The sequence below is a fragment of the Lepidochelys kempii genome, chromosome 2 (assembly GCF_965140285.1).
Source record: "Lepidochelys kempii isolate rLepKem1 chromosome 2, rLepKem1.hap1, whole genome shotgun sequence".
Classification (NCBI taxonomy): domain Eukaryota; kingdom Metazoa; phylum Chordata; order Testudines; family Cheloniidae; genus Lepidochelys; species Lepidochelys kempii.
Genome location: NC_136381.1, coordinates 108,342,836 through 108,366,859, shown reverse-complemented (window position 1 = coordinate 108,366,859; position 24,024 = coordinate 108,342,836). Strand labels below are relative to the sequence as shown.

General features: G+C 37.9%; 1 protein-coding gene across 4 annotated transcripts in view; it reads left to right on the top strand.

The window, feature by feature from the left end:
* CDKAL1 (CDKAL1 threonylcarbamoyladenosine tRNA methylthiotransferase) overlaps positions 1–24,024 on the top strand; it is a 665,563-nt gene that overhangs the window by 285,428 nt on the left and 356,111 nt on the right. For all 4 annotated transcript variants that reach the window (XM_078851602.1, XM_073331895.2, XM_078851603.1 and 1 more), the window contains one exon: positions 9,401–9,504. In XM_078851602.1, coding sequence (XP_078707728.1) covers positions 9,401–9,504 — 104 coding nt within the window. The remainder of the gene's footprint in view (positions 1–9,400; positions 9,505–24,024) is intronic.

Here is a 24,024-nt window from a genome sequence, read left to right as displayed (position 1 = left end):
TTTTTAACAGTTTTCTATATACAGTAGCTGGTTCAGTCGCTGCTAATTTTTGCTGATCCATGGTGTACTAAGTGTATTGCTTATATAAAAGTTTGACCGATTGTTTTTCCTTTTCATGTCCCTGCCATTTGCAAAGGATTGCTGAGGCTCTTTTTGTCTATTAAAATACTCAAATGCAGATCTGCCTCCCTTAGAAAGTGGTGAAATATACATTTTCTTAGTTTGTTTTATTTCCTTGAATACTGTTTTAGTTCAGTGTACACATGAATTAAAAAACAAACCATTAGTTTAATTTTAAAACTTTTTGAGTTTAATCATTAGTTATACATAATTGTAGTTGGCAGTAAAGTCAACATTTAATTATATAAATAAAGAAATATCACTTACTGATCCTCCTTAAACACCCCCCTCCAAAAGCCTTAAACATGCTTCAATTCTTACTGTGTGCTTTTGACATGTTGTTGCAGCTCAAATTCATAATAAAGTGTGTTCAAGGCAGATTTATAAAACTATGTATAGTTGGGGTTTATAAAGCTATGTATAGTTGAGCACTAAACATGTTTCAATTGCCTTAAAAAGGTAAATAATATAATTTGTAGTATTCCCTATGTATTCCTTATACACAGGGAAATGCACTGAACACTGCATACTCTGAAAAAACATGGAATATTCCGATTAGACAAGCTTTTAGTGGTCTGAGAGGCTGCATCTCTGCCTATTCACTGCTTGAGCAGTCAAGTACATATGTGATATGATAGGAGTCACTAGACTTGAATGGCTGCTGGCAGATTGAACTCAGTATGGGGAAGAAGGGTTAGTCTTCACCTTGGTTTCCCTCATTCTTCCAATAGAGCTCAAATTTGTGAATCTTCGGGGTATTCTGCAAAGAAAGCCTTTCCATTTACAAAGGCCTATGCCTGGAGTGGTGGCTGGGCCAAATTCAGAAGCTGATCAATGGCTATATCTACACTAGGGATTTCTGCTAACACAGCTGTGTTGGTCAGGGTGTTGGGATATTAGATGGAGTACAAGAAGAAAAAAAATACTGATTTTGGGCAATGAGTATGGAGCAGTATTTAGCTAGAAAAAATGTGGTCACAGGTTAATTCATGATGTAGTCTCACTGCTTGTTGATATTTTAAATGGCTATGTTTAACTCTTTTAAATACTCTTTTTCCTGATTTTCAACAGTATATTGTAATGAATGTTATGGTGCAGTTTCCTTAAAAGCAGTTACTGTATAGTTAACCAAACTATTATAGTGCATAGCTGCTTTGCTTCTATATGGTTAACTCAGGTTTCAGAGTAACAGCTGTGAAAGAAAAGGAGTACTTGTGGCACCTTAGAGACTAACCAATTTATTTGAGCATGAGCTTTCGTGAGCTACAGCAAAGTGAGCTGTAGCTCACAAAAGCTCATGCTCAAATAAATTGGTTAGTCTCTATGGTTAACTCAGTACACTTACATAGATCCTTTATATTCAAAGTGCTTTACAATCATTATCGGATTGTCTCACAGCCTTTTGAGGTAGTTATAGATGATACACCCATTTTGCAAATAATGAATTAAAACAAAGAGGTTATGTGACTTGCTCAAGGCCAGAGTGTGGAGCTTCTGTCTGAGTTCTAGTTAAAAAATTGGAAGACCCTATTACCCGGTCCTGGTTTCAAAGTACTAGACCATGACTTTTTTTCTTAATGGATGGTTGTATTTATTCTAATTTCCAGGTTGCTAAAATGTCCTGTATCTCCCTTGGGAGCTCTATGACCATTTAAGTAGAAGTGCAAAGAGCCATTATTATTCAGTTGCCACTGTGACACTTACAGGTCTATGTGTGCCTGAATCACCCCCAACTTAAGTGTGGGAGTTGAGTTTCACACAAAATATTCACACATTAAAAATACAAAATACGAATCGTATGATTATAATCTGTCAAACCAATGAAACAACCACCCCCAAATAAAATAGGAGAGTCACCTCATCATAGGTGAGATATGACCAAGTGGAAAAAGCTTGCCCTTAGGCTCTTCTGTAGAAGAAAGCTGTCTTTTCAAAAGTTCATCCTGTTCCCCGGTGATGGGCAAAGGATGGATTATCTACTCCAATAATAGTATCTTATAGTTGCATTGCAATTTGAGAGAAATGTTTGAACCATAAGCATCCCACACTGTGTGGAATTTCTCTGAAGCATGTTGACGTTTCAGTGTTATGTATTCCATTGAGAGACTCTACTTGAGATATACTTCTTTTAAGAAGTATGGTTTGCAAACTCTTTTTTTCAAAGAAGTTTCTGAAGTATTTTGGTTATTTACCTTAAATAGATATTTATATGATAGATCCTAATTTTAGAGAAGTCCTATTTTTATCAGGTACGTTTTCCCACTTAAATAATTGGGGTGTTGCAACATTAATGTTAGGAATACACTTTGAATACAGAGTTAAAAAACAAAGTAATCTATAAAGAAAAAAAGTCGTGCTTATTGTTTAATGGATTGAAATAACCTATTGGGAAATGTCAGAAAGTTAAGGGTAAGAGGACATTCATGTGTAAAATGAAATATATATATATATTTAGCGCCATGGTGTGTGTTTGCACAATGTGCTTAATTTGGTATCCATTGAATCAACTTTAACTCAATTCATTAAAAATTAGAAAATTGTTGAAGTGCAATGCAGCTAGGGTGACCAGGTGTCCCGATTTTATCGGGACACTTCCAATTTTTTGGAGCTTTTTCTTACATAGGCACCTATTATCCCCCACCCCCGTCCCGATTTTTCACACTTGCTATCAGGTCACCCTACATGCAGCATTTTATGGAGATGTAATTTTAGCAAATATACATCGTGTTTAACCCTATTACTGTAATAAATGTTTATAAAGAATTATATTGTTTTGAGTATGGGATTTCACTTCCCTAGAAATCTGGCTGCAAACACATGAGCTTATATTTGTGGAACATCTGTAAGTTCTTCTATTAGTAGTTAGTAGCATTTTTCCCTATTTAGAATACCTATTACTAGCATTTTTACTCAAATGTAATGTGGTTAAAGGGAAAATCTCTTTTTAAGATAACTTTGTTAGAATTTGAATGAAATATAATTTCTTTACAAAAAAAATTGGAATGGGCTCAAGTCTTTTCCGGGAAGAATTAATATTATGTTTTGACACTAGCAAATGTACTTTCCTTTTTGGAAATCCACTACTTTGTTAATGCAAAGTAATTCAGGGTTGGAATTGGTGATTCCTTCCAAGGAAGACTTACAGTGGAAGTGGAAGGTAATGTTGGTAATTCAGTCAAAAGGATGGCGCTTTCTGAGTCTGTACTGTAGCAGTATTCCATTGTGGTATCAAGGGAATAGTTCTGAGACATAAAGTAATCGTTACAAATCCCATACCAGAAAGATAAGTATTAGTACTTGTGTTCTGACTAAATTGAAAAATTGCGTTTTGCCTACCTGACATTTTTATATTACTTCCAAATAGATAAGAGTTCCTTCATTTTTCTCTGTTGTTAATATTGGTTGGCACTGCTAGACATGGGTGAAGTGCATTTTGTAAACTATAAGTGGTTCGTAAAATTTGAGGTCTTTGGTGATCCTTGGATGAAATGCATTTTATACTTTAAATATTTTAGAGTGAAATCTTGGCTCCATAGAAGTCAATGGCAAACCTACCATTAACTTCAGTGGAACCAGGATTTCAGCTTGAATGTGTCTGTTTTCAAGCCTGGTCTACAGGAGGAATTTATATTGATATAGGTTTGTCACTCGGGTGTGAAAAATCCATGCTCCTGGGAAACGTAGCTATATTGACCTAACCCATAGTGTAGACAGTGCTAGGTTGCCTTTTGGGGAGGTAGATTACCTATGCCGATTGGAGAAGCCCTGCTGTTGGCATAGGCAATGTCTCTACACTGAAGCACTACAGCAGTACAGCTGTGCTGCTATAGTGTTTTAAGTATAAACATACCACTATTTTCACCTAATGCAAAAATCCACAGATTAGAGTTGTCTTTATTCCTCTGCTGTCATAAGTTTTATTCCTAATTGGCCCTTCCTTTAAGGGATATCCTTTCATTTTCAGTATATTTTTCTGACAAATATTTAATTTTCAAAAATGAAAAGTCTCCTTTTATAAAATAGGGCACTTAAGCACAAATTCACTTGAGTGGGGTAAAGTCTTATGTTCCCTATCTCTCCATTTCAAAATTGCAGGGACATGAACAAAGTGTCTCATTGACTTAAGCACATTTGAAAATAGGATATAGGCTCATAAGTCACTTGAAGGTTTCTCCCAAAGTAGATTTTTGATGCTCTTGCATTAAGCTAATTAATCTTCATAATTTTCCATCAATGTATGTAATATCTTTTTGTTACGTTTTACTTATATTTATACACAGCAGCATTAAGAGTAGACTTCAGATATTTAAAGTAGGTTTGTAATTCATAAACACAAATTTCTCTTGTGGCTTTAGCATATTGTTTTTGAGTCTCATTCACTAGGTGTGTAGGTCTGGTAGTTTGCTCTAGAGTCATTCTTAAGGTGAGAGATTCACAAGTTGGTTCATTTGAACAAGAAAGGAATTTTAGGTCCTTGGCTATTTTGCTGATGGGTTTCAGTTAATAAGATACATTGCTGGGGTGGCTTACTTGAAAGAAGCACAGATTTTTCTGTGATGCTTATGGTATGTTTTAAATTAACATTTTCAAGGACTGATTGTTTTTGAATCTGTTGAAAAGTGTTTAGGCCAAATTCTTTCTTGTAAATATTTAATGGAAAATTGCATCTATTTCAATCAGCTGCAGCTTGAAAAAAATCGTACTAAAATTCACTTTTTGCCAAGTGAGAGCTAAGACATATATTTCCAAATAGTATTTTAAATTATGGTATGTAAATATTGGCCCTTTTTGTATTTCAGAATGGAATTTTAAAAGTGTATCTTCTTTTGTTTTGCTATATAATTTGATTACCAAAAGAAAGGTATAGACTAGACTACATGAATATCAAAGAATATTTTTATTCTATATTAGTAATGGGTGAATTGGTTCCAATAAAATGTGCAAAAAGTGATCCTTTCTTTCCTCTTCCTCAGAACACAGATGTTCTGTTTTTAGACCCAAACCCGGCTTAACGTGAAATGTTTGTAAAGTGGCCTTTCTCTCTTCCTCCCTCCCCCGCCTCCCCATTTGCATCTTCTGGCTGGGACTTCTGAAATATCATGAAAAATGGTGCTGTTATGATATATTTCCAGATGTTCTAGGTTGTGTTGGGAGTCTGTGCCCATTAAACCAAAGTTGTGGAGGGAGAATCAAGGCTATTGGTCTTGCCCTTGAAGATAGGAGGAAGCTAGTTCTTCCATTCAGTCTGTAGAGGAAAGAGGTTGTGCAGGAAGGATTCGATACTAGCAAGGCCTTTTAGGGAAAGAGTGGTTGGGGGAGTGTCATGGGATCCCACCCAAGTTTGGATAATTTTAAACATGAATCATATATGTCTGAACTATTAGATGCTGATTGAAACAGACCCTAAACCTTTGGAGCTTCACCTACTACTAGTCAGGTTTCCTACTAAAGTTAAGGCTTTTTCACATTCAAATATGACTGCTCAAGTGTCAGAATAAAAACATATGAACAATAATATGTATCATACTAACATCGCCATCAATGGTACAGCAAGATGAGAGGGAGAGATTCATTTATTTGGACATTTATGACCTGATGTGCAGACAGCTAAAAAAAAAAATTGAAGTTATTTGCCCTAGTATGCTATTTGTAGTTTTGTTTTATTTTGGAGTTTGGTACATTTGGTTATACTGGATAATCTGGATGCTGCCATTCACTTTCGTACCTTTTTTATTGTTAATATCCAGTCACTTGTTTGGTTGCCTTTATGTGGAATTATTCCATTTGCTTTTTATTTTCTTGCCTTGAGAGTTAAAAATGGAAATATCCTGGTTAATGTCATATTCAGGGAAAAAAAAAAATTATCGTAAAGAAGCTGTGAAATTTTAGGAAGATATTGTAAGGCGAGAGAGACCTCATCTTTTATTACCGTAGTTGAGTCATAGTTTGGCATAGTTTAGAAATAGCTCAGTAGTGGTGCGTGTGGACCCCCCAATACAGATACTTTAAAATTTAATTCCTCTTCCTATTCACGTCTGCTCCTTTAAAAAAAAAAAAAAGAAAGAAAGAAAGAAAAAAAGAGAGAAAAAGAAAAAAGGGGGTCGGGCCTGAAGGTTCAACTGTAAAAATCTTTTGTTTTCACAAAGGGTGATGAAATTGGCACTCTTTCCTTTTTCAAAACAGTAATTTTATGAAATGTAAATAATTTCAGTTCTTTGTATACTTACTTCTAGTTCCTGTTTTTTATGGAAAAGTTGGCATGTCTAAAAGTATTGTTCAGTGTAATTCCTGAGCATGTGAATATCAACTAGGGATCCTTATACAAGAGTATGATTTGTCCCTCTAGTATCAGAATTGGGCCTTCACTGAGTCCTCACAGAGATCCAAGCGTTCTATTCCGAAGGTGTAATGGTAATCTTGATTAATATGATTAGAGCCTTAGGAGGCAAGCAACTGAAGCTGCAGTTTGTTTCAAAGGGGTGTGCAATGCAAATCAAGTTTTATTATAAGTACTCTGTCTATTATCTTTGTAGCCACTTCATAGATCAGGTGGCAATTGATTTCCATTATATATTTTGCTTTCCCTCCCCCTCACTGTCACCTTAAATCCATAAGAAAGGAAATATTTGAAAAAGTATTCTAACTTTAGCCAAAAACGGAAACAGAGGAGAGAGATGAAATTATACTTATTGCATTCACCTACTTTTGCTCTGTCACACAGGAACGAAGTTTGGTTGATAAAACTGATTTTAAAAGTTAAGATTTTAAATCGGAGTGCTACTATGGTTCTGCTTTGTCAAGCTTAAAATAGGATGTTGATTCATTACTGGAGACACAAGATTTCTAAAATCTCTTTCCTTTGTGAAGTTGGACCTCAAAATGAGTGCCAATTGTAGGGAATATCAGTTGAAAGAGAAGAATTTTTCCACTAAAATTGAAGTTAATCAGGCAAATATTAAAAGTGGTTGTCACCATAGTTAAAATATTATTCTAGCTCTAACCCCCACCCCAACTTTAGCTTCAGGATGCAGAGCTGTTAGATTTATCCAATACATTGACTTTTAAATGTTATTTGATGTGAGGAAAGGGGATCCCTCCTGCACCCCCAAGTCTCCTTCTCTTTCCTGCAAACCACCTAAGATAGTCACCTCTTGTGGATCTTAGGATGTCTGCAGGAAGGTGTACACTGGTGGGTTGGAGAGCCCCCGGCATTTGGGGGGACATCAACGGAGGGGGAAGCAGAGTGGTTGCACCCCTTCTACAGATGTTTAGCGTGGGAATGGAATCTTTGGGCCTCATTTATACATTGTAACAAAGCAAAAAAGGACACAAGCCCAATATAATTTTTTGTTTTGAGCTAGTCATGTCTGGCGTCTTCTCCCTGACTGCCAAGACGTGTACCAGGGCCACAGCTGGTTTCAGAGCATGGCCCTCCTTCTATGCCACCTCAGGATTGCCTTGCCACTGAGACCCAGCTGTAAACCTCCAGAAGACCTGGCAGCCTTATGTGCCTGGTTTTCATTACTTTGCTTGCAGATACATGACACTCCTCACCTGACATGTTGCTTTGTCCTGAAACTGGGGATACAGTAAAATCAGCTATTCAGAATGCCAGACTCTGATTTTCCATCTGGATCCCATAAAAGTCCTGTATTCAATTTGAATGGCATCATTCAATTGCTTGAATTCCCTGTGTCCCTAGACCTAGTTGGGCTGCAGTTGTTGGTGCCCCAATCCTGAATAAGTGGAAACCAAAGACATGTGCAGGTAGCCATGATATTGTTGGGTCCTTTCTTAAAACTGCCACTGGCAACTAGTTTCCCAGTCCATGGGGTTGCAGACATCCTGACAGATGGCAACACAGTTTATGTGCCCAAGTGATAAATGAAATCATGTAGTTGTTTGATGAATTTCTTTATCTTTATTAACATGCTTCAGAAAACTCTTCTGGGCCCTACTATATTTCATTAGTTATTGTTTAAAACGATTTCCATATTCAGACTATTATTTTTCTGGCATCCAAATGCTTTATAATATCGAAGTAGTGGTTTTGTGTTTGTGATAATGATCATTATTTATTTTAACCAAGAACAAGAGTAACATCTTTTTTTATGTCTTTCTACTTCTGCCTACTAAATGGCTATGGGGAAGTAAGTCAGCTTTTAAAAAATCTGCTGTTAACTTTCTGCCTTACGATGTTCATGGCACTGCCAAGACTAATCCCAGAAAAGCTTGCAGTGAGCATTTTATGATCCTCCTATCCATGCTGCAGTGAACTAATCTGGCTTTAATATATTGTCAGATAAATTAGACACACTGAAGTTCTTGCAGTTTCTTATGGGTGTTTTTTTTAATGCTTCCCATCCACCAATTGGTCATCAAACACTCTTCTCATTTAATGATTCTGCCCTCACTATTTCATACATTAATATTGTTAAGCCAAGTAAGACACAAGAGAGGGGAAAATGTTCTGTTTTTTTCAAGATTTTTAAAGTATACAGAATGGTTTTAAGAGAATGGTAAGAATCTGTCACATTAAATTCTTTTCTAAATTTTATGAAGGCTTATATGCGTATTTGAATATCTTAAGAGAACATAGAGTTGTAATTCTGCCTGTGGAGTTCATGTTTAATTTCTAGACTAAAAGGCTGGAAATTTGTGGCTTAGTCCTTAGATTCTTATGCATTTTTGTTTTTTATGGTAACACTGAAGTCTGAATAAGTCTGCACTTGGATTTTTGACTAAAATTGCTCACCCAGCAACAGCGGGAGCACTAATGTAGACAGGTCTGCATAAAACAGTGCTTAAAAGCCAGAAGCAGCAGGTGCTGGGCATTGCACTTGCATCATCCTTGCCATCCCAGGAGCTGAACCTGGAGGTAGCAATGGTGGGAAATATAGCCAAAAGTTCAAACTGTAAAGAGGGCTTTCATGTGAAAATCTTGTGAGCCTGTTACTTTTTAGAAAAACCTTGATTTCTGATCTGTAGTCCTTGCACAAAATTTCCACTGGCTGTAGGGTTTAATCCTTTGGCTTTTAAAGTCTGAGTAAATTACTTTGGTTTTATCTCTCTAAAATAGGGAGGAAGAATAAACTAGACCAATTTATATGGCGGATTTACTAGTGTGAAGATGTTTGGTTTTTTTTTTAAATTAAGCTGGTAGTACTCTGCACTTTTACATATAAAATTTGTATTTTTGTTTTGCTACAACTGTGTGTATTCAAGTATTGTGAAGGGTATTTGTTGACAGTAAACTAACGTATTTTAAACTTTTAAATAGGTGTCTCAATGCATGTACCTACTGCAAAACCAAGCATGCCAGAGGAGACCTAGCAAGTTATCCAGTTGAAGAACTAGTGGACAGAGCCAAACAGTCTTTTCAAGGTAAGGTTATTCAAGTTACCTAAATCAACTTTAAGATTACAAGATCTTACTCCCACAGGTAATTTCCTTTTTATAAGATAGACTTGGTGGTAGGTTAATGTATTATTTGTATTACAAAGATGTTGAAAGTGTGCTTGCTGGTGCCCGCTGTAGTTAATTCCTGCATTCATTACATTATGCACCAGTACTTTCAGGAGTTAGTATTTCCACAGAAATATTTCATTGGTCTTAGGCCTGGTCTACACTCAGGGTGAGCAAAGTCGGTCTAAGCTACGCAACTTCAGCTATGAAAATAGCGTAGCTGAAGTTGACATGCTTAGAGCTACTTACCACGGTGTGTTCACTGCAGTAGGTCGACTGCTGCTGCTCCCCCATCGATTCCGCCTACGCTTCTCGCTCCAGTGGAGTACTGGAGTCGATGGGAGAGCGCTCGGCAGTCGATTTATTGCGTCTTCACTAGATGGGATAAATTGATTCCCTCCCTCCCCCCGCTGGATCGATCGCTGCGGAGGTAAGTGTAGACGTGCCCTTTATCTTGTTTATATAAAGGTCCATCTCAAGGTTTATTGAGGATGATGATTTGAATTTTTTTTTATTTATTTTTTTTTGCCCTTCTTAAAAATAGGAGGGAAGAAAGTTTTCTGATTTCAGATCCTTTTGTGTGACACAGAATAAAAATTGCTTGTGTTTTAAAAGTAATTTTAGAGGCTCTTAATCCTTCACTTTATGTATTGTAAAGTAATAAGAACAATTATTTTCCATAGAATGTATGCTTACAGTAAAAGCAAATTTAATTAAAACCTCATTAGAGTTCTTATGATGCTGTGTTTTTAGGATGTATTGCTGTTCTAAAAATGGGTCTTTTGGAGTTCCTCTAGGATGTTTCTGACTGTGATGTTGGGTTTAAGGATTCATTTTGAAGCAATTAAGATCCACAGTATCTCTTACGAGGAGCTATTATATGCTTAAAATCTAAATGGAAAAATTGTAATGACATCTTTTGATTTATTATTGGAAAACCCCCTAAGCTTATTTTTACCAGCTTCGGTTAAAACTTCCCCAAGGTACAAACTATTTTACCTTTTGCCCTTGGACTTCATTGCTGCCACCACCAAGCGTCTAACAAATATATAACAGGGAAAGAGCCCACTTGGAAACATCTTTCCCCCCAAAATCCTCCCAAACTCTACACCCCCTTTCCTGGGGAAGGCTTGATAAAAATCCTCACCAATTTGCATAGGTGAACACGAACGCAAACCCTTGGATCTTAAGAACGATGAAAAAGCAATCAGGTTCTTAAAAGAAGAATTTTAATAGAAGAAAAAGTAAAAGAATCACCTCTGTAAAATCAGGATGGTAAATACCTTACAGAGTAATCAGATTCAAAACAGAGAGAATCCCTCTAGGCAAAACCTTAAGTTACAAAAAGACACAAAAACAGGAATATACATCCCATTCAGCACAGCTTATTTTATCAGCCATTTAAACAAAACAGAATCTAATGCATATCTAGCTAGATTACTTACTAAGTTCTAAGACTCCATTCCTTTTCTGTTCCTGGCAAAAGCAGCACACAGACAGAGAGAGCCTTTGCCCCCCACCCCCACCCCCAGCTTTGAAAGTATCTTGTCTCCTCATTGGTCATTTTGGTCAGGTGCCAGCGAGGTTATCCTAGCTTCTTAATCCTTTACAGGTGAAAAGGTTTTTCCTCTGGCCAGGAGGGATTTTAAAGGTGTTTACCGTTCCCTTTATATTTATGACACATTGTGTTACGGTTGGGTACAGACTCACCACTGAGTCCGTGTCCCAGGGGTAAGGGGGAGCTGCACAGTGATCTCTCACCTCTGTGCAGCCAGTGGCTTGTGCTCCCTAATGCCATGCTGGAGCCCCTACATTTATCTGACAAATAAAAATTGCAAAATTTAAAAATATGGTGAATAGAATTATTTTTGGCACAGAATGCCTTCCTGAGAAACATTACCAAACAAAGTATCTATCCAAGATTCTAAATGCTCTTTATATATATTAAATGTAATGCTCTTGTGAGCTAAACAACCTCCTCCTTCAAATCCTCCACAAAGCCTATCAGTAATTCACTACAAGATTTTCTCCCTTTCGTGAAGCATGTGCTATCAACTGCTAGATTTTTTTCCCCCCCATGACTGAACTGGATTGTAAATTCCTGGAGGCAGGAATCCAGTCATATTTTAGAATTGCCTTTTTAATAGATCTATATGGTATAAATGTATAGAGTAACAGTTCTCAGACTTCATTGGTTCATGTATCACTACTTGAAAAAAATCATTGCGAAGTAAATTGATGGCTCATCAAGCTCACTTGCCTCTGGAACCCCCTGTAGAGTCTGCAGTCATTCAGTGATGTTGTGTTAACTAATGTAATGCGGATACCATCACAGGATATTGCAAGAGTTAAGTTCAGTTGCTATTTTTATCTCTTTAGTGCTAGTTGGTGGAATAAATCATGCAGCATCAAGTATAGCTCATTACATTAAGAGAGAGAATAATTTATAACAGTGTTGTCAATCTTATGTCTATCACTATATATTCTCAGTCATGTGTATTAAAAACAGTCTTTTCAAGGGGAGGAGACCTTATCCCCAGTTACACTGTTTGTCTCCAGTTGGAAGTATGTGTTTGTGAAGGTTACAAGTTTTCATCAACAATGAAGTATGAAATTGCAGTTCAGGATAATGTGTTTTAATCTTGATAAATAATTTAGATGATACAGGAATAACCATTGTTTGACATGCTTTTCATCAATGTATATGCAATAAACATTTTAAATAGGAATATATATGACATTATTTATTATTAATATTGTGGTATCTATATCAAATATCCATTTTGAAATTTTATCTAATTTGAAACAACATTGAATAAGTGAATGTGACAAATGAAAAATGTGGTAATGAAGATAACAGCACACTTTTACTGAGGTTAGCTATTTAGATTATCTGGATTTTTTGTCAGTTTGGTGTGGATGATTTTGTCAGGCAAATGCAACTATAGAAGTAGGAGAAGTTAGATTGAAAGAGGGTAATGTTAATATCATATTGAAGCAATTATACTTGTGATTATGCTCCCTTAAAACATTCTTAGTTCTTATGGAAAGCTTGCTCTTATTTGGTTTTGAATTTTTTTGAAGGATAGTGCTAGGTAGCTCACAGCAGGCATGTTCTCAGAGTTGTATTAACAGTTGGCATTACTTCATTACCAGTATTAGAGTGAATTGGGAACGAAGCAAGTAATGAGATGTAATATTCGCAAAAAGAAAAGGAGGACTTGTGGCACCTTAGAGACTAACCAATTTATTAGAGCATAAGCTTTCGTGAGCTACAGCTCACTTCCTCAGATGCATATCGTGGAAACTGCAGCAGGCTTTATATATACACAGAGAATATGAAACAATACCTATTCCCACCCCACTGTCCTGCTGGTAATAGCTTATCTAAAGTGATCATCAGGTGGGCCATTTCCAGCACAAATCCAGGTTTTCTCACCCTCCACCCCCCCACACAAATTCACTCTCCTGCTGGTGATAGCCCACCCAAAGTGACAACTCTTTACACAATGTGCATGACAATCAAGCTGGGCTATTTCCTGCACAAATCCAGGTTTTCTCACATCCCCCCCACCCCCATACACACACAAACTCACTCTCCTGCTGGTAATAGCTCATCCAAACTGACCACTCTTCAAGTTAAAATCCAAGTTAAACCAGAACATCTGGGGGGGGGTAGGAAAAAACAAGAGGAAACAGGCTACCTTGCATAATGACTTAGCCACTCCAAGTCTCTATTTAAGCCTAAATTAATAGTATCCAATTTGCACCACACCACACGATCCATCGTCTACAGCCAAGCTCTGCGATACAACCGCATTTGCTCCAACCCCTCAGACAGAGACAAACACCTACAAGATCTCTGTCAAGCTTTCTTACAACTACAATACCCACCTGCAGAAGTAAAGAAACAGATTGATAGAGCCAGAAGAGTTCCCAGAAGTTACCTACTACAGGACAGGCCTAACAAAGAAAATAACAGAACGCCACTAGCCGTCACCTTCAGCCCCCAACTAAAACCCCTCCAACGCATTATTAAGGATCTACAACCTATCCTAAAGGATGACCCAACACTCTCACAAATCTTGGGAGACAGGCCAGTCCTTGCCTACAGACAGCCCCGCAACCTGAAGCAAATACTCACCAACAACCACATACCACACAACAGAACCACTAACCCAGGAACTTATCCTTGCAACAAAGCCCGTTGCCAACTGTGCCCACATATCTATTCAGGGGACACCATCACAGGGCCTAATAACATCAGCCACACTATCAGAGGCTCGTTCACCTGCACATCCACCAATGTGATATATGCCATCATGTGCCAGCAATGCCCCTCTGCCATGTACATTGGTCAAACTGGACAGTCTCTACGTAAAAGAATAAATGGACACAAATCAGATGTCAAGAATTATAACATTCATAAACCAGTCGGAGAACACTTCAATCTCTCTGGTCACGCGATCACAGACATGAAGGTCGCTATCTTAAAACAAAAAAACTTCAAATCCAGACTCCAGCGAGAAACTGCTGAATTGGAATTCATTTGCAAATTGGATACTATTAATTTAGGCTTAAATAGAGACTTGGAGTGGCTAAGTCATTATGCAAGGTAGCCTGTTTCCTCTTGTTTTTTCCTACCTCCCCCCCCAAGATGTTCTGGTTTAACTTGGATTTTAACTTGAAGAGTGGTCAGTTTGGATGAGCTATTACCAGCAGGAGAGTGAGTTTGTGTGTGTATGGGGGTGGGGGGGATGTGAGAAAACCTGGATTTGTGCAGGAAATAGCCCAGCTTGATTGTCATGCACATTGTGTAAAGAGTTGTCACTTTGGATGGGCTATCACCAGCAGGAGAGTGAATTTGTGTGGGGGGGTGGAGGGTGAGAAAACCTGGATTTGTGCTGGAAATGGCCCACCTGATGATCACTTTAGATAAGCTATTACCAGCAGGACAGTGGGGTGGGAATAGGTATTGTTTCATATTCTCTGTGTATATATAAAGCCTGCTGCAGTTTCCACGATATGCATCTGAGGAAGTGAGCTGTAGCTCACGAAAGCTTATGCTCTAATAAATTGGTTAGTCTCTAAGGTGCCACAAGTCCTCCTTTTCTTTTTGCGAATACAGACTAACACGGCTGTTACTCTGAGAGATGTAATATTGTAACCCTTCAGGATTCATATGTTAAGTAAACAATCATGAAATATGGAATCAAATATACTGTTTGCCACATATTGAGAAGTTACATTATTTTTATATTGTGGAATTATTCATGGGGGAGCTAAAGTATCGTGGAAGAACAACAATAGTATATATTGACTTTCCATAAGTACACAGTCAAACCATATGAAAGGGAAAAATTAGTATAGCTTACAATTTTTGTTAACCTACAGCTTAATGTCCAATCATTTTCTTATGCTAGAGTGAAAACTGATTATTACAGAACCATAGATACTGGAGATGGGAAGTTCTAATCGTGAACCACATGGGAAGTGCTTATAAAAGTTACATGTAGGGACAGATTGTGACAGGCCCTTACCCTGAGACGGCCCAGATCCTCCTCCTTGTGCTCTAAGGCCTGTCATATATGGAGTCCCTGTGTTGTGGAATGTAGGGTCTACTCTCTTGATGCACTACACAAGGAGGCAGAAGGATGGTCTTGTCCTTTTTGCACCAACCTACACACCTGGCTGTCTGCACCAAGGAGAGTAGGTTGCTGCCTGTACAGTATATCTGCTTGCTAGACTGCTCTGGTTGCTCCCCCTGGGATTTTGTACTTACCCTTAATGTAGTGGAAAAGCTTCAAAATACTAAACAATAGACAAAGCAGCAGTGGAATTGGCATAGATATACACATTATTTTTTCCTGATCAACCCAGTTTGTATTATTTTGATGTTGTATGTTTTGACTCCTAATGGTTAATATGTTTGAAATTGTTTTCTAACTTTGAATTACAGGTTAGTTGTCAAACTTGTGCCCATATTTTGGAGCTGAAATTTCCTCTTTGTTTAAAGAAGTCAGTTGCAAGGTGTTGTAAAAGGAGCAAAATCTGTGAATGTCCAATACTAATTAACAATAATTACTAATTCTGAAAAACCAGCAGCAGGGCTAGAAAAGGTAGGAAAAAATGGGGTTCTAAAACAGTTCATTCTTTAAATATTTCTAAATTTCTTCTGGAAACAAAGGATTTGTCATCCCATATCAGACCATTTGTCTATCAAGTCTAGTTTCATGCAATAACTACAAATTGAGGAGCTTCAGGAGATGGTGAAATCTCTCATAATACATCTAACCATGTGCAATGCTGAATATGCAATGAAAAAAATTTCCAACTCATGCAAACTATCAGTTAACTTGAAGCACAGGATTACTCTCAGCTAAGACTACTGTGACCCAGGGACCACTTTGTGCTAACTAGCAGAGGGCACAGAAGTACATAAGGATTAAAGAGATCCCTTGGGTCTGGTGTCTACATACTGGTCTGTCAAAGAATGGTATGTAATGTCTCTAGTGAAAGCCTGTGTCACACTGGTCATCATAATCATTGTCAGATATATTTGTGGATAATATGTAAGAGGATTGGAAGTTATGTTCTTAAGGCCTTGTAGTTAAAGGCAGGTCTCTCAAAGGTGTGGCATGCCTTGAGACAAACTTCTTCAGACAGGAGGTTGGAGACACTTATCTCCCTAGCCAACCATAGGAGATTGTCTGTGTTACAGTTTAGCATACCAGTCAAGAAGTTTATTAGTATACCAGTCAAGTGCTAATGAAGAACTGGTAGGGAATTCAAAAGAAAACTAACAGGAAGAGATAAACAGCAGGAGGTGGGGCATCCTGTTTTCAGGTGAAGAGCAAAGGTCTGGCCTGATGCACCTGGGCGTGAAAAAGAGATTCACTGGATAAAAGAGATACTTCACTGAGGAAGTAAACCGAGCTCGTTTTGCTTCATGAAAGGCTTGGCTGAAAACTCTGGGAAGAACTTTGAGTAAGATAAACTTCTTTAGAGAGGAAGATAACCTGTTGGTTAAGTTTAGACCATGGGAAGGGTGTTATGGTGGTGTTGTATATGTAACCCTTTGTTTCCAATATTTTGGTTTGCTATCATATTAAGCTCTATTCTTTGTTAAATAAAGAAATATTTGCTTTCCTTATAATCAAATCTAAGTGTTGTGTTAAATGGAGCTGTGTTCTAAGGTGGGCTAGTAAGCTTTATATATTATTGCTTTGGCAACAGTGGGGTCTAGTATTCTGAGAGTGTCCGGTGGATGTGCTCGGGGGTTGGTGTGTGCCTATTGCTTGCCTGCAGAGGGACTGCGGAGCCCGTGGGGACTAAGAGGACATGGTGTGCCAGTGTGTTATGTTCTGAGGCACTCCAGAAGAAGCAATCCCCAAACACAAGGAAATTGAAGCAAGACACGCAGGTAGGTGGTCAGTCAAAACATGTAATAACTATGAACCAGTTAAGTCATCAACAGTCTGAACAAAACATAATAATAGCCCAAATGGCAGCGGGCCCTGAGACACTTCCCACACCTAGTGCTATGTGTACACACATACATAGAGGTACAGACGAGGCTCTCTCATATTATGGGAAGGTGGTAACAAGGTTCCTCACAACCCTGGGTACCTCTGGGAGACCATCACATCTACATAACTGCAATTTTTTATTAATTGTCAATTATTTAGCCCTTCTTAAAATGTAAGTACAACATCAGTTATGCAGCAATAAATGCTATATGTTGGCTACATATATTTTCTTTAGTTTGTTCTAAATGTACCAGCCATTAATTCGAGTACCCCTGTGATGCTGGTAAACCAGATGCCATCTCTCACCAAGTCTGTAGGCATCAGTTGAGCACTGACAAATTCATAGCTGGAAAGGAATGGGAGGAAAAAAATAGCCCAAATAGATGGTTTGATGGGAGCTACCACTTATGTAAACCCTGTTACTCATCTCAGAATTCAGTCAATGTAGATTGGATGTCATGAGATTACTTGTCCGATTAAGACAGTGTTCACATGTTTATCTCCAGATGCTGAGTTGTGGACAAACAGATGGAATGTTCTCTGAGGTGTGCTACTCAGTCCCCAACCCCACTGGTGGTGATAATGTCAGAAGTATCCAACACAGCCCATTTGGCTCAGTTTACAATTGGGATCATTAGGTTTTCCAAGAAAAGAGCTTACACATCAGTGTGTTAGAATTAAGAGCCATCCATCTGGCTCTCCAGATCTTTCTTCCCTCATAAACAAGGGAGTGTGATTCAGGTAGCAATGGACCATTAGACCACTATGTATTATGTGAACAAATGGACAACATGACGGCTGTGTATTATCTGAAGAAACAATGGGGAGCTCACTCATTCGAGTTATGTGCCAAAGTGATCAGACTATGAGATTGGCATATTTTGTACAGTATCTAGCCAGTTGCCCTGCATTTAACAGGGGAAAGCTATGTGCTAGCAGACTATTTCAGCTGGGACAGTTCTCAAATTCACAAGTGGTTCCTGAAGGATTGAGTAGCTCAAGACATCTTTTCCCATTGGTGTTTACCCTGGGTAAACCTGTTTACAATGGAAATCAACAAAAATGTCCCATCTTCTTTTCAAGAGCAGGGATGGCCTGTTAATTCCTGTTGGATCTTTCCTTCTCCATTGGAGAAAGGGCCTGCTTTATTCTTTCCTCCCCTTTCCATTAATTCAGAAAGTGGTAAGAAAATTTGGCAGGACAGGACAAAATTTATTTTGATTTCTCCAGCATGGCTCAGACAGCAATGGTATGTAGACCTTCATTAATTGTCAGATGGATTGCACTTGCGTCTTCCACTGTCAATATTAGATATTTGTCACAGCAACCAGGGAGGATTCTCCAAGAAGACCCACAGTCTCTTCATCTGACAGTGTCAGCCATCAGACTTTAACAAGTCTCGAGCAATCATGTTCTTCCTTGATACAGAATGTACTGTTCAGTTCTAGAAAATTATGAATGAGAAAGTGTTACCAATTAAAATGGACTAGATTTATCACTTGGATGGAAGGAAAATCTAATTCTCTAGCGACAGCTGCTATACTCTGTATTCTGGAGCATTTAATGTACATAAAGTCTGAAGGATAGTCTAATTCTTCTTTAAAAATTCACTCAACGGCTATTTCAGTTTATCACGATTTGGTTGAGGTTAGATCATTATTTGTATATAACTCTGTCAAAAGGTATATGAAGGGGTTATCTAACATATATCCTCCTTTAAAAGTGCCTGTCTCATTTTGGGACCTTAATTTGGTATTATCGATGCTTTTGAGGTCAGCCTTTGAACCCATGGCAGAGTGTTCATTATTTTATATAACTTTTATTTCTTTAACTATTAAATGGTCTTCATCACCACAGCCAGAAGGGTGAGTGACTTCCACATGCTGGTGCCTGACCCACTACTAATTTTCACAAAGATAAAATGGTTCTTAGACTTAATTCCAGGTTTTTTCCAAAAATCATGTGCTTCCCATCAATGAGACATAAAACTGGTAGACTAATTTTCTCAAGCCTCATGCTAGTAAAGTGGAGTCTGTTACATATTTGAGATACTAGGAGAGCTCTTGCTTACTGCTTAGGTAGAACTAAAAATTTTGGGAAGTCATCTAGACTGTTTGTTTCTTATGCTAAGAATCCTATGGGTCACAGTGTGTTCCTCAGACTTTTTCCTCAAGTTTCTGAGCCAACTGTGGTAGCGTCTAATTCTGCTAGAGCTGTATCAGTGTCTTTTGCTTTATTGGTTCCTATTACAGAAATCTGCAAGGCTGATACTTGGAAGTCAGTGCGCACGTTCAGTAAACATTACCTGCTGGATCTTCTCGTTGCCACATTTGGCAGAGCAGAGTTAGTCATTTTTCATTTAGGACTCTGTTCCCATCTCCAAGGTGTTCAACACTGTTTGACAAAGTACCCATAAGTGGGAATACATAGAGACTCAAAGAAATGGATACTTACTTGTCACTGGAATTCTTTGGGATGACTTTGCATATTCGCACTTCCTTCCCATCTTCCCCTCTTTCTCAGTCCTATCATGGTCTTCTGGGTTGGCAGTGGAATGAACTGAGGTGGCAGAGGGAAAAGAATTTTTTTCAAAATCACAGTATTTCCTATGAAACCAAAAATACAGTTCACACTCAGCTTTACTTGGAATATTGTATTCCTCTGTCTGTCTTTTCAATCCAGGGGCAATATTTTTCTAAGATAAATCTTCACCCTGGTCAGAATTCTGAAAACAATATACTCCCTTCTAATACTGTTGCAGTCTGCTTTTGAGCTGCACTCCAGTGATCTTGGACTTCAATATAATTTTTTTAAAAACTTGTCATCTTTACTTTTTTGTGCTTTTGGTATAACTAAAGCTAAAGTAAACAGTAATTTCTTCTGTTAAGATGGTTAAAATTATCTATGGATTGTCCTATAAAATGTTTAAGTCTTGGATGCTGCCTCTGCTAATGCAGAAAATGCTTAGGCCAAGATAAATATTTTGGTCCCACCCTGTCATTTCTCAAAGCTATATGGGGCACCATGACAAATTAGTTTTTTATGACCCTATGTAATGTTTTCTAATGGGCCTTTAAGAAAAAATGATAAATGCTACTATGCAACTGAAGTCTGAAAACACAGAACCACCAACCCAGAAAAGAAGCAGAGTGTCAGTTTAAAAGGAACAAAAAGGTGTATTTTCATTAACATAGTAAATTAATATTAAACTTAATTGTTTTTAAGATTTATCTGAGAATGCTGAGAATTTAGCTGAGAATGCTTATCTGTGCTTGTTTCTGATGTCCTAAAATGAGAGAATATCTAGCTTTTTGTTTTGTTTTTCTTTCATACAGCATAATTTTGCCAAATACTTTATAATTGTTTGCTTTTTCCAGTACATGTCGTCTTCCATAAAAACCATCTTCAGTCAGGAATTTTGTCTCTTATTTTGCTTCCAAAAATGCATGAGATGTTGTGACATTAGGGTGTTAACATTTCACTTGTTAAATTTATTGTATGCTAAACCCACATATTAGAGTAGATTAGCCAGTTGTTCGTATATATAATAATCAGAGATTTTCATATCTCTACTTTGTTGTAATACTTTTAGATGACTTTATTTAGACTTTAAATCATTTACTGTCTAAAAATAATTAGGAGGCTTTCTGTATTGGATCAAGATGATTCTTCTGGCCTGACTCAGGGTATTCTTTCTGGATTTTAACTTCCTGGAGCTGTATTTGTCTAAGAAGGGTAGTGAAATTCGTCCTTTTAAAAGTATTTTGATAGTTATACTCTCTATTTGCATCTGTTTTTCAAATTGTTTCATATTTGTGGTTGTATTACTGGGCTTCCATTCAAACATATTCCTCGGTTTCCAGTCTGCACTTAACATCAGCAGAGGGAGAATTTCCTTTGTCAGCTGTGCTATTCAATTTTGATTCAGCTTAAAATGTATTTGTGCAGTATGCATAGCTGTTTATTTTGATAGTTTAATACCAGTTCTCATTACTTCTCTATATTGTGACACAAAAAAGAAATCACACACTAAAACAAAAGGGTTCACTAGACTTCAAAAAGATTTCTACTTTTTTTTAATTGATTTTTCTACTTAGTATCACACCAAAGAAAAGAAGACAGCCAAACAGGAGAGAAATAAAACTTAATTACTGGATTCCCTCCACTGACTTTGTTACAGACCCAACTTGTATTGTTGAAAATTTAATTTCAAACTGGTAAAAATAATTTTAACATTCTGAGTGGTAGCCGTGTTAGTCTGTATCAGCAGAAACAACAAGGAGTCCTTGTGGCACCTTAGAGACTAACAAATTTATCTGGGCATAAGCTTTGGTGAGCTAAAACGTCTGATAAAGTGGGTTTTAGCTCACAAAAGCTTACGCCCAAATTAATTTGTTAGTCTCTAAGGTGCCACAAGGACTCCTCATTGTTTTTGCCAATTTCAACATTGTCGACTTTAGGGATCACATCAAATGACTGCTGGACTCCTAAAGTTTCATTAGGGTGTGGGGTAGATGAATGAAATGAAACAGTGATTTGCTGACTAAATAGTTCTTTGAGTTTCACAGAAGAAACTTTCCCATCATAGGCCTGGTCTACACTGAGGGGGGGATTGATCATGAATAACGTAGCTGAAGTCAACGTACTTAGATCTACTTACCGCAGTGTTCTTCACTACAGTAAATTGACTGTTGATGCTCTCCCATCGACTCCGCCTGCGCCTTTCGCTCCGGTGGAGTACTGGAGTCGACGAGAGAGTGCTCGGCTGTCTATTTATTGCATCTTCATTAGATGCAATAAATCGACCCCTGCTGGATTGATCGCTCCAGAGATAAGTGTAAACATGCCCATAGTTTATAGAAAAAACTCTTGCAAATCTGGATTTTATTTTGTTGTTGGTGAATCTTTTGCTTCATGTTTTGCTTAATATATCTGTAAATGTAGCGCACAGACAGAATAGCTAACTCACAGAACTTTTATGTAACTACTGGTAGGTCTCAGATTTTTTCCACCCCAATGAAAGTACGTGATCTGATAGTGACAGTGTGGTATCATAAAAATGTTAATCTACTAATGATGCCAAAATTCCAGAGGCCCAGGCTTCATCTCTGATGTTTGGTAGTGAAGTGACCATTAATGCTTTTAATGCTGTTGGTTGAGCCATTCAGCACTATAAATTAAGATGTTAGTTAAGTTCACCAAAACTTAAATTTGGCAATAGTCTCACTCATTTTTTTTTAATTAATTTTATTGGCTTTCACTTATATGTAGCATTTCTTTTTTTTTTACTGCTATATTTTGATTATGTGAATTATTTTACTACTAAATCATCTCTTAAAATTTACTTTCCTATCTATCCACTAGTTGTTAATCTCCTTTAATAGTATGCTTGCTGGGAAATTTGGGATATACTGTTGCAATTTTTGTTTCTAGGAAGATTTTATTAAGCTATATGGGGGCACTTTCCTATATTTAAAGACTTAAGACTCTATTGCAAACCCATTAAAGTAGTCAGAAGCACACTCCTATTCAGTTACACTAAATAAAGTATTTAAAATGGTTAGGGGATGCATTTTTCATTGTCATCAAACAAACAACAGAGTGCTATTCTACTAAAACAAAACAAACATAAGTAAAGTAATTATTAAACCATTTTTAAAACAAGACTGAAACTAGCATAAGTTCTCTTGCATTGGCCCTTCACTCAGGGGGTGCCTAGCCTGACGTGACCTTTTAACAAGTTGGTGGCTGCAGGGGTGCCATTTGCTTTGCGGCAGCCCCCAGTTTGATTTCTGCCCCCCATTCCCTTGATTTTTCATAGCTCCTCTCTGGCCAGAGTTTTACTGTCTTCCCTGGGTCTGCAAAGGCTGCTGGGGGCTGGGCAAGGTTGGGGCTCGTAATTGCTACATTGTCATTGCTACCCCCTCTCTCCCTGCTGGCCAGACAGGAAGCAGCAGCAGTGGCCTGGGCTGGAGCTGAGCTCAGAGCGAGCCAGGCTGCAATCCCTGCCCCAGGCCATCAGTGAGAAAGAGAGAGAGAGACACACGCCACCCCCTGGATAGGATAGGCCTACCACTTCTCTGCCCTTCTTTGGGATGGGATTTTTAGGCTAAGCCCTCACAAGCAGCCACGGCCTCAGTAGGGAGGCAGACGTGGGAATTCACCTGTCCCCAGAATTGTTTTGAAATGATTCACCTGTTCAGAGATGATTAGTTTATTTACAGTTTTGCTGACATTTTTCATTATAGGTGGAGCTGGTAGCACTACCTATTATCAAGGTTGCCTGACTTTTTCATTGTAAGTCCCTGTTTTCAGTTGCTTATCAGTTGTGTGGTGTGCCATCTATGAATGCACCATGTGCATTGCATGCCCATGAAATCCTTGAATATGACTTCCTGACCAGCTGTATCCCTGGGATGATTGTCTGGCACCATATGTGTGTGGTCACGCAGCAAGAAGGATGCCCTTTTGCTCTACAAAATGTCCTCTACACAGCATGACCTCTCATGGACCGTACGTGTGGGGTTACTCCTTGAATGCAAGTGTGGAATTGTTTGTCTAACTAAAAATTTCATAGAACAGCACTTTGCCAAACTTTAACTATTCAGGCTGAAATTTTCCAAGCTGTGTCTCTGTCTCAGGTTGAATTTATTGTGAAAGTTTCAGTTAAAATGGTTCAGCCATTTTCAAGAACAAGATTGGGACAACTTGTGGTCTTTTAAAAATAAAGTATTACAACTATTGTGTTGAGAAGCTCTAGTGCCACTATCCTTTGAATCAGGAACATGACATTTAGTAGGGGAGTTGTCCTGAACTCAGAAGTATGCTTTTTTCCCTCTGTGGCCATGTTTTAGGTCTCTGAAAATCTGTTAGCACATGCTCAGTAGAGACTTGATAGAGTTTGGCAGCT